Consider the following 11,913-nt stretch of genomic DNA (forward strand, 5'->3'; position numbering starts at 1 on the left):
GGTGAGGGAGCTGCTACGGGGGGCTTGTATACTCCGCCAAAGGGACAATTGGTAGTGGGTATGGTGGTATGGGGAGAGGAGGACTGCATGACTGCTTACCGCATGGCCGGAACCGACTCTTCTCGCTTCGCAACGGTTAGGCTAGCTAGCATGGCTAGCTTCTCGAGAATGTTCTCTCTTCAAGTTGCACGTTTTTACCTAGTTCACTTCCTTCAGTTACTTCAATGCAATTACCACTTTTTTTCCCTCAGAAACACCAATAATTAAATAATAAATGAGTAATCCCACTCTTTTTTCACTTGCCATTTTTATTTCAATACAATTACCACTTTTTTAAAAATTAAAAATGAAAAATAAATATGTCCTTGTTCCCGCCATACGAAGAACGCTGTTACTTCGATCACATTTTCTGTGTGCAAAATGTTCTCTGGAACCGCAGCATCCCTTAAAACCTCTGATGGCCGAAGGAGTCTGTATCATACGCCCGCGCCTTCAGCATTCCAAGTCTCTTGATTCACAGTGGTGATTCGTGCAAGGACTCGGTCTTTCTAATGCCCGTCTTTGCCTTCTCATGCGCATTGCAGAAGCCCTGAAGTCAGGCCGCATGTGCGGTTGCGCCCCCATGGGAGGCAATTCAATCCTGGATGCGGCAGCCGATTCCTCCCCCCTTGAAGTTGCCTATGGGGAGAGCTTTGGATCAGAGGATATCAAGCTCTTGGAAGTTGATGAAAGCATCCTGCAAGAGGTCTTTGACCATGGGTAAGGACCCCTTTGTTACCTGCTGTCGTACAAATCCCCACTATAATTAGTGCATTGTGAATTACGACAACATCATGAGGTTTTTGCAAATGGGGGGGACCATATGCCTAGCTACGTGCGGTTGGGGGCAAGGACTCCCAGCCCCAGGTCGGCAGTCCCTTGGCCCCAACTGCACCCAACCTCACTTAGCTAGGTATGTGGTGCTTCCAGGCAGAAGCTGATGATGTTGAATGAGGCCACCAGCCCCTTGGTCCCAACTGCACCTAGCTAGGTATGTGGTGCCTCCCAAATTGAAGCTTATGATGTTGAATGTTGTAGGGGAAAATGAGGTGGGGGCCAGCAGCCCCTTGCCCTCGACCACATGTACTAGATATGCAATTCCTCCCTCTCAGGAGCTCATAATGTTGAACGCTGTAGGATTAAACAAGGGAAAAGAGCCCCTTTCCCCTCATGGGGAATTGTCAAAACTTGTGTATGTGCAATCACCACATTGGGGTAGCTGAGTTGCTCATTACACAGTGTGCTGTCACAGGGTCGTGATACGCGGTAACCTCAATGATGAGGCAGTGCTATGCACAGCATCAAGCACTTTTGCCATCAAATTTGTCATGACCTCCAATACTGTCTTGGTGATGCCACCTTTGAATCATCTTTGTGCCATGGATTCCAAACATGATTCTGATCACCCAATCCGCGAGAGTAATGGACATCTCATTAAGGCAAGGGCTCTGGCAGAAGCAACAGGACATTTGGAGCTCGTTGAGGTGGTTCCGAGCATTGAGCAGCTTAAACGGCTGCTAAGTCAGCGGCCTTATGAAGAGAATGAGGCTGATGCTATGGATGTGGAGGAGGACGTTAGTGGATTGTACACCTGGGAAGACCTGCTTGACAATGTTCAGGCAAGTGAAAAGGAGCTGCTTGAAGGCTTGCAAGCCCTCAGGGCTGTGCAGATTGGTAAGTATTGGAGGGTTGTTGATGAGAAGGTCATGCAGTGTCTGCTGGAGCTGATTCTTCTAAATGCCGTACAGCACGACTGGTCCTTACGAGCGTTGAAAGGCAGTGATGTTGTAGCAGTGTTAAACAATGATGGCTACTCTTGTCAGATTGTTCGGCATTGTTTATCCACTTTTGGGCGGCTAGTCTCATCTCCTGTTGAACTGAGCACCTCTACCAGTCTAGATGAAGACATTTGGGAACTTGATGAAGGGCATGTATGCATGCATTATGCAAAGCAACTTCTATCTGCTGCATCGAGATGGAGACTTGATGATTTCTTAGACTCATGGCAACAAAACCTGCCGTCTGGGATGCAATGCAGCATTGATATGCTAAAAGGAGAAGTTATTGTTGAGAAATTAGGTACGGAGTCCTGGCTGCGCCCTTTTAGCGTCTCTTCTCTCTCCACCAATCCTGCAGAGCGGTTTACCGAATTGTTTCGTGAAAGGCCTAAATGGGAGTGGCAAGATCTGGAGCCTTATGTGAGGTAAGCAGTAACACATTGTTCGCTGCACTGTGCGATCCTCGGTCACATCTGTTAACCTGTATTGTTTAATTTTAGGTAGTCTCAGTTACATTGTTCATTGCTTTGTTACTTATATGTTTTTGCAGAGACTTGAAAGCCCCTGGGAAGTCTGTGGAGGCCCTATTGTTGAAATACACCAGGAAGACACAGCCTACAGCAGATGCTTCTCCAGTTTTCACAGCTCGATGATCGCTATTGTGAGAAAACGCTAAACCATAGTTATACATCTATATGGTGCATGCATACACAAGAATCCCCTCACACCAGATATAAGCTATTTGTAAGGTTATCTTACATATACATGAAGAGATGATCGACCTCTGATTTTCAGAGGCTGCTGCTTATGTTGTTGTCACAGCGCTGGTCCTACGACCTCGAAACATTACCCGCTATGGGCAATATGTTGTATGCCAGAGCGTGGCAAGAAGAAATACTGTGTGTTTGTTACAAGGCTTCCAACCGTGACTTTTTGTCACATTTACAAGATAAAATAGTCGTTTCTGCAAATCAACGAGTTTGGGGTTAGTTGACATGCAACGCATGCAGTTGAGGCTCTCGCTTTGTACTCTCTGCTAGACAAAAGCTGTGAAACGGTTCACTGTCATTGCCTGTTGAGAAATTTCAATGTTACATGGATTTCTCCTGTGAATGGCTGAGTCTGGGAGAAGATAGTGGTGTTTCAATGCATATGAAGGTTTTGTTGAAGTCTCTACCTTCACTGGACTTTCACTAAACATTCTGGCTGTGATTCTGGCTTGAAGTGCAATGCCACACTCTTGCATTTGTTTGACAAGCTACCTGTATTAGTAAGATGTTACGGTTGCATCAGCTTTCGGCTTATTACCTGCATTCGATGATGAGCGATAAATCCTGTAAAGAAAGCAAGGCATTTACTAGTAATATGCTTAGTCTGATAGTGTTCTGTGGCACTTTGTGTGCATTTGGTCTAGTTGTGAGTCACAAGTGGCTGTTGTTTATTACAAAGTTGCATCCTTCGTTATGTTTGGTCTAGTCTTTTGATTACAATGCCACTTGTGTCCTTTGTCATGTTTGGTTTAGTGTTCGGCTTCAGAAGTTGGTTGTTAGGAAGCCCATTGTAGATTGTGTTGCAAAAGAAATGTTTGCAAATGGTTATTGAGCATTCTCTATGTGAGAAGCTACCTCGAATATCTTGTATGCATGCTACCCAGATTAGACAGTGCTAGTTATTGTGTTAATTGGGTAACTATAGATGGATACTCTCAGTAGTGTGTTCCTTTTTATTGTAATTCTTGTGGCGATTGTTTTCATTGTACTAGGTTGGATTTTTCATTCTATTTCTATATGTGCAGCTATGTGACGTGTGAGGAGATTGAGAAGAGACAGAAGACGAGAGAGAGAGAGAGAGGCCATGAAAGTTGAAGAGGTGATATGAAAGAGATTTTCTTGTTATTACCAAATGCTTGATTTTCTTGTTATTACCAAATGCTTGGAAAAATGTGTCTCTTACATCTTATACCATGCTAGTGTAGTTAGTATTATTTCTATTAACATTTTCCGTAAATTATTATTGTCTTCCAGTCTTTTACATTGCATTCCCATGCAACGGTTTTTGCCTCTAAAAACAAATCAGGGATTTATTAAAATGGTTGGAATTATAGTAATTTCTACTTGCATAGTTACGATTAGTAAATTCAATCTAAAACCAGCAATTTAGTTATTTATCATAACATGTTAAGCTTAATACCGTATTTTCTTTATCTTTTTTCTCCTTCAACCCCTCTTTTTAGGACTCTTGACATCATATGTGAGAAAAGAAAGCAGATCGAAAGCAAAAAAGAAGTGTTGTTCTTTTTTCCGTTACAGGGAAGGAAGGCGCGAGGACAAGGACGATGACGAGGATGATGATGGATTACGTGGAGAAGCAGCAGCAGCAGCTAACCTATAGGAAGCTCATGTTGGTCGTGCTCGGATTATTAATGTTTTTTCATTATTGTCACGTGTCGGTCTTGATCTGTTGCATCATCTTTATCTCCTCTGCACTCGTGGGGTTGTAACTTGTAGATCATCCTCAATGTCTTGGTCGTCATGACAGTAGGCAGTAGGCAAGATCGCCTTCGTCATCATTATCATAATCAACCACCCACACAAAGGAAGCTTTGCTGGTCATGCGGGTTTGCCTGTGGGCAAGAGAGCCATCATGCTACTTATCATATTGGGTTGTTATGGGAGGAGAATTGTATACAGGAGAAAGTCAGTGGCCACATGGATTGCCATAGATAGCCAGTGGCCAAAAGACAAAATCCTTGCCTTCGTCTCTACCTCCGCCTCAGCAGCTGCAAGAGCAACAAACCTCCATCGTGATCATCATCGATATCGTGGACTGTTGAAGTAGCAAACTCTGCAGTGCATAATCAGCATCTCGGTGATCAACAGAAGCATCGCCAACTGCAGCAAATAACAACGAATGGCACCTTGGTGGCTGCTCGTACAATAGCAAACACAGCGTCCTCAGTATCATTAGCTTCCTTCGTGGCATCCTTACTGTCCACACAGCAGTCACACAGGCCAGTTCTAATCTGTAGTACTGTCCTCCACACGACTTAATCACCAAGTCGACAATGCTTCATCCTCCAAAAATTGCTATCCATGTTGCACCTAAATCAGATTCCCCTAAAACAGGCCACCTGACCACCATCATCATCGTTATCATCAAAGTAGGCTGCATTGCCACTGCCATCATTGTAATCAGTAGAGGAGACAAATGATATCTTCAATATCCTTGCCATAACCATCAATAGCAGTAGAGAAATCATCATCCTCACCCCCATAATTGTTTGGTCGCTTATGGTCTTTCACATGCTGTTGCTTAAGAGGCCATCTTATTGCCCCAAAGCATCATCCTCCTCACCATGACCGGCTGCATTAAGCTTACAGCAACACCGATGTCCTGATCATCAACATCATACTCATCTTCAATTTGTGCATCCCAACAGCCTTCTCCCCATGCACCCCCATCTCCTTTATCACCTCTGCTACCACTCAAATCCCCATCATCATCCTTCTCTACATCCTCACTGAACCCTTCTCCAGCCCCTTACACTGCAGCCCTTGCGCTATAAGTAGAGAGCCTTGTGACATGCCCGAAGAGAGGATAAGAAACTGTTGAGAAGGACAAGGAGGCGTTGCAAGAGAACAGAATGACTAGTTTAAATGATTAGATTAGATTTTGTCATCTTATTTTAAACTATTAGTTTTAATGATTAGATTAGATTATTATAGTTAGTAAATATATTAGTTAGTATGGACTTATGTAGTATTAGTTAATTAGCTAGACTTATTAGTAGTATTAGTATTACTTTATTAGCAATATTAGATAGTTAGACTCATGTAGTATTTGTAGTAGTTAATAGTTAATTATTAGTGAAACGAAAGGAAGAGAAAATGATATTTTGAATGTATAGAAAAAATAAAAATATTATGATTTTACAAATGTATTGAAAAAAAATTTGGATATCTTTAACGAACAAAATATTTTGAATGGACGAGGGAATGCACATTTTTCCATAATTATTTAAATATGAAGAGATCTTTGTCATCTCTTTGATATGCGACATAGCATGTTTTTTAATTTTTGGAGTATTGTCTATGTTTATTTTTTAATATTTATTGATTTGATTGATTTATTTAAAGTATTATTAAGTGAAAAAAATTAAAAATTATCAATCTCACATGTAAGAGATAATCTAAGCTTATTATTTTTTAAAAATATGTACTTACGAAGTATAGCATATTATTTTCATGAACAAGTGCAATGTAGAATGATAAAAATGTATTGTTTTCATTAGTATTAATGGACGCTATGCAAAAACAAAAATACAAGGCATCCTTTAAGATTTTTAAAAAAGTAAAACTATGGCTTGTAGAAAAACATAATTAAAATTTTGTCACAACTTAGTATGACATACAAACTTGAATAATCTTGGGCAACAAAATGTGAATGTATAATTGGAAGACTAACAATGTGTACATTTTGTGATATAGTCACAATGCAACATCACGTTGTCATCTCACAAAAGAACAATCCATCTATAGAAGAAATAAAAGTAACAACGGTTTTGTCAAGCACTATTCTCATCCTTATATACTAACAACATGGAGTTAACATGATGCTAATGAAATGGCAACCATATCTTGCGAATAAAGACAAACAAATACGTGGTCTCATTGTTACTAGACTATACAAAATGAATTCTCAATGCAAAGCCCTTACAACTTCAACTATTGGGTGTCATTGATACATCCATCTCGGTCTCCAAAACGACAAGGGCAATTCTGAATGGAACCTTGGATCGTTGATCTATTCTCGACAACCTTGTAGTCTCTTGGATTGATGTATTGCTTTCGTAGCTATTTATTAGAATTGACTTGATTACATTTGATATTGCCGATGTGTTCTCTTTCAATATGCTACATAATCCCATGTTCCAAAAATACATGGCTATAACAGAACATCCACATCCAAGGACAGGGCTTTGCATTCTCTCAGTAGGATTCTATCAAAAGGATTATAGAACTCCATTGTGAAAGCCCTCCATTCGACCCAATACTAAGCAAAACACGAGAAAGAAGTATGTTACAGTTTGCTTGATAATATAGTTAAGCCAAGTCGACAATGAGGCATGCATTTCAAAGAGCCAATCAACACGTGTTCACATGCATCATATTATGAAATAATAACAATCTCATAGAAAGAACAACAATATTTAGGATGGATGGATTGCTTGTAAGAAGCTCGCCTTGCCTAGATATCACCTTGAAAAATATAATGTTTATGTTTCTATTTTCACTTGGCCATGGCGTTTATGATGACAACATCAATCTTAATGAATACATCAATATGTGGGCATTAACCTTGTTCTCTATGTACACCTTACACAAGCTTTACATCTTGATTCTATACCAGCTAAAATATGCTGTCTAGATTGCAAACAACACAAGCACTACTTGCCTACAAAGGGACATCGACAACTACAAGTCTGCAAACAAACACAGTTCCAATGAGGAGGTTGTTAGGCACATCCTTTGCTATAGTATTCTCGCTTTAATACATCAGGATTCCCATCTTGACATTGGCGTAACTCGAAGGATCTTATCACAATGGTTGATGTATGGGACATGCCTAATTTCTTCCTTACATTCATTGCAAATGAGGTCATCAGTACAAGATGGGCCAAGATCAACAAGTTGGAATGCATTGCAAAGGAGTTCAATTATGAATTCTCATGGAAAGACTACCTTGTCAAGTGCGCCATCTTGTTCCACACTAGGTTTCACATTTTCATCAACCAATACATTCTTGGCATAGTTGCTTGCATTAGGCATGTCTAGCACCATGTCATTAGGTATGAGATCTAACAGAGGGGCTCCTTACATGCATATGTGATCCTATGGTTACATGATGCAAATGTTACAAATGTGACAAATGAGATACACATGTGCATTCCATCCAATGATAATTGATGTAGTTCGACAAGAAAACTAAGAGTCCTTGTCACACGGAAAAACACATTCATAGATGTTATGCCTGTTACATAAACAAAAGTTACAACTATGGTAAATGCAAGTATGGATTTTTGTAAGCCTCACATGATGATCCAAGACCAACAATAGACCTTGAAACTCAATGATACATCTACTATTGTCTTGGAGATGAGCACCAAGATGTTATGCCATATCACCCAATGCGATTGCTCCTCTAGGAGGCTCACACGAATATTCAATGAGTAATAAAATCTTCCATCTCTTACTATCTGCTTAAGTATGCAATGAAGGCGGAGTTGATTGAAAAGTTAAACATCCAAAAAGAAGTTGCCAAGAGATTGGGATTGTAAGACTTGGACTCAAATAAGTAGAAATTTATTTCCATTGCAATATTGTACAAGCTAGTGTCACCCATTGAAGTGGCGTTAAATTGCATGTGGATCCCAATAGTTACACGAAGTGAGTTCATTGAGTACATCGATGGATATCCTACAGAAATATGACAATGAAAGCTTAGAAGAACAGGGAATATCATCATGTACCTTGTAGACCTTTACTGTGCTTGGCCATCGAGCTTAGAGCATATAACATTCTATGACTACCACAAAAACTACAGTATCACCAAAACCACCACTACATCTGATCAAGAATCTACTCTTCATGATGCTTATGGTTGACAATACTATGGATCAACATACGAGATTGGTACGATTCACTGATTTTCACCTAGAACACCAAACTAAAGATTTTTTCTTTAATACATTATTGCAACAAACAAGCTTTAGGTCAGAGACCGAACTAATAAGCGTCGAGAACTCGGCACAATCATACTACATCAATTGTCAACTCTGTGGTCTCTTGGCCAATGTGAAAGATCTTGAAATGTTCATCATGGACTATATGCAAAGAAACTTGCTTGCCTCAGACCAAACACACCAACTGATGAACATGATAACTCAAAAGATCCCTTTCATCAAAGACAACCCAGTTACATTCATAGTATCTCCAGCAGCTTTTGACAATGAAAATAGCATTGCATCAACAAGGATAAATATGTTACAACTCACAAAAGAGTTTTAAACAATTCTTGACAATACTCTAATAACATGACAAGTATTTATAACCACCTCATTGATTCAACATACGGCCTATACATTGTTAGTGGCACACCATTCAGTGGAAAGAGCTTCCTCGTTCGTTATTATAGCTTGTAATGGGGGCTCACGCTCATTCGCTAAGACCCATGGACCACTTATTGCTTCAAGCATTTCAAGTAAGCACAAATGGCTATCTCTTACCTAGCCGATGCACCTTCGATTCTATGAAGGTGTAATGAGCTTACCTTCATTATCGAATGAGTAGACTTCTCCCACAAGCAAATCGGTAACTCCACGATTCGAGATGCAAGCTTAAGTAACCTCAAGCCTCCACCTCTAAGCTCCATCCTCCATAGCCGTGTGCAAGAGAAGAGAAGAGAAGGGAAGAGAAGAAGAATAGAAGAGATGATGGAGAGCTTCTTCTCTAAGATCCCTCACCTTCACACTCTCACTCCCTCACTCCCTCACACTCCCTCTTTGAAGCACATAAAAGCAAGCAAGAAGGAGAGAAGAAGAGACCACTTTGGCCACACACCTTAGAATGAGCTCCTCATTCACTTTTTAGGTTTATGTACAAGTCCTAAATCCCTTGGGCACCAGTCCCCTTTTTTACATGACGGGCATCTTGCCAAGGTCCTCTTTTCCTACTCCCTTTTAGTTACTTTATCCCTTCACCTATGTTTGTTTAGACTTTACAACTTGCATGGGAGGGAGTTTGGCGCTCTTATAAAATAAATTACATTGTGCCCTATGCTTTCCTTTCTAGAGCCTTCAGAGACTCTCCTTCATCCTTGAGAGAGCACCTTGCTAGAATCTTTTGTGCTTTCCCTTCACCCATGAGAGCACCTTGCTAGAATCTTCGATGCTCTCCCATGTTTTTTCTGAGCTTGCATTTTCTTTCACTTTTCTTGCATGGGCAAATGAGCTTGTCCATTCAATTTTTGACTTGGGCTTCCTTAGTCTTTCTCTACTTCTTTTTGGCTGCGTGGTCCATGTTCGTGACATGTCTTGTAACATTACCCCCCTTCTAGATGATTGCCAGTCCCATGGCACTTGTGGGTTTGAGCTGATGAAGAGTCAATGATTTGGAAGGCAGTCATGTGAGTCAATGATGATGTGGCCTCTAAGGTTGGTGGCTTGCATTTTTTGGAGTTACCTATAAAGAAAAGAAGGTGCACTGCCTGGGGGTGTGTCTATCTTACCGTATGATGTATTGTGCTCATGCTAGTGGAACTGGGAGTTGGGTCAGGCTTTGGTGTTACATTGTGCTTGTGCTAGTGGAACTGGGAGTTTGGTCAAACCATAGGCAATAGTCTTAGGTGTTGTCCCACACATGAGGACCCAGTTCTTGCCTAAGGGGGTGTAGTGAGTGTGGCTTAGGGAGACATGTCTAACCATAGGCGAGGGTGACCTCCCTAGGTGTGTCCTACCCTTGATGTGCCTTAAGCATGATGTGGGAAATCAAAATGGGCTAGGGGGTTAGGGACGGAGCCGGCCAATTGAAGCCACTGAACGTTCCTAACTTGAGGACCCTTAGGTGTAGTGAGTGTGGCTTACATGTAACAAGATTATTTGGCTGCTTCCCCTCGTGATTTCCTTCTAGTGATCAGTTATTATTTCTTTGTCCTTTTCTCTTTTCTTTTCTTTCTCTTTTTAAAAAAAAACGTCGAATCTAGTCTTCGTCCATCAGAGTTATGAGAGGGAGGAGTTGGGGGCTTAAGAGATTTGTTAAGGAATCTCCAGCTTTGCATGTATTCTTTGAGGTTCATTCGTGCTTGGAGAGGAGTGATGGAAAGAAATGGATGATTGTAGCAGCAAGTGGAGCAGTTATCATTCATATCTTCTAAGAGAGTTAAGAAAAAAGAGGGGAGGAGGATAGCCCGCATCATTAACCTAGTCATAACATAGCTATCTATGCCATTTGGATAAAAAAAGAGTGGCGGCAAGTGGTACTCTTGTGATATAGGCTCTTGCTTCAATAATACCCTAAGTAATCTAAGATAATTAAATATAGTTTTATGAAGGCTAGGTCCGGGTATGAAGTGAATTCGTTGAGGAAGTGGGCTATGGAGTTGTATAGATATTGTAGCGTAAAAGTGAGGGTTTCCTCAGGCTTGGTGGCATTAACATTGTACACTCTGGGGAAGTCATATCGATTATGGATGTTGGGATTGTAATCAACTTCTACACTTCTTGGATATGGCATGAAAGTGGGGTTATTTCTTTCGAAGGGTAGGGTGTCGCAAAATGACATCCAAGCATCAGCATTACATTTCCAGATGTGCCTCCTCCACTTTAGTTGGCACTCGTAGCCCTTTACTATTTTAGGCACTTCATAGACTTTGTTTTTTCAATAGTCTGGAGCCTTTGTTCTCCATGGGGTAGGATTTCTCTCTCTCTCAAAGGTCCACCTTTCTCCTAGTCTCCTAACGTCGATCACCTCTTTCACCACCTTGGTTGATAATACCCTGCTCAATGTGGCGGGGAATTGGAAATCGAAGTCGAATGACTTGTGGTTATTCTCTCTTTGCGCTTAGAATATGAGTTCAACGCTATAGTTTACTGGGAAGCAGTCTTCTCTCGGCAGGATGGGCGTTGCTGGCATTACTGTTGGTTGAGCATTCAGCCTTCTTCGAGTGTGCTTGAGCATTTGCTTCCTCTTCTTTTTGAGCTTGGATTTTCTAGTAGTAGGAGTGTCCACTTGCTGTTGCTCTTTTGGTCGTGGGGAAGAATTGTTTTGGGACTAGATCCTCCTCTTGTTGTTGTCCCATTTCCAGGCCTGGTCCTGTCTCTTTAGCTGGCCTTTGCATTTCCTCTCTTCTGTGCTCTGGTGTCCCTGCTTCCTTGGGTCCTATTGCCTATGCTTGGATATGCAATTTGTGTCTCAGGGCCCTGTGGACGGTTTCAAAATTTTTCCTTAATGATTCAACAGCCTTCTCTTTAGATTGCATGATGTCTAAGAGAATGTTGAGGAAGGCACGTTGTTGGGCTTCCAGACTTATTTGTGTGGCC

The 11,913-nt window shown here is 41.1% G+C and overlaps 1 protein-coding gene across 1 annotated transcript; it reads left to right on the forward strand.

Annotated features, from left to right (window-relative positions):
* Positions 1 to 403: 403 nt before the first annotated feature.
* On the forward strand, positions 404 to 3,185 carry LOC148031111 (zinc ion binding protein). The gene is made up of 3 exons (XM_087685676.1): positions 404 to 759; positions 1,292 to 2,242; positions 2,368 to 3,185. Exons 1-3 carry the CDS (start codon positions 572 to 574, stop codon positions 2,468 to 2,470), a joined length of 1,242 nt encoding a protein of 413 aa, XP_087541802.1. The 5' UTR covers positions 404 to 571; the 3' UTR covers positions 2,471 to 3,185.
* The last annotated feature ends 8,728 nt before the right edge of the window (positions 3,186 to 11,913 follow it).

This window comes from Lygodium microphyllum, chromosome 9 (assembly GCF_053477565.2).
Source record: "Lygodium microphyllum isolate KBCC chromosome 9, Lygodium_microphyllum_v1.1.10, whole genome shotgun sequence".
NCBI classification, from domain to species: domain Eukaryota; kingdom Viridiplantae; phylum Streptophyta; class Polypodiopsida; order Schizaeales; family Lygodiaceae; genus Lygodium; species Lygodium microphyllum.

What these genes read in the sequence shown, in the direction of transcription:
- LOC148031111 (XM_087685676.1), top strand. Translation starts at nt 572, where the DNA reads ATGCGCATTGCAGAAGCCCTGAAGTCAGGCCGCATGTGCGGTTGCGCC. An exon ending in CAAGAGGTCTTTGACCATGG is followed by an intron (nt 760 to 1,291) that starts GTAAGGACCCCT and finishes GTGCTGTCACAG; the next exon opens with GGTCGTGATACGCGGTAACC. An exon ending in GATCTGGAGCCTTATGTGAG is followed by an intron (nt 2,243 to 2,367) that starts GTAAGCAGTAAC and finishes ATGTTTTTGCAG; the next exon opens with AGACTTGAAAGCCCCTGGGA.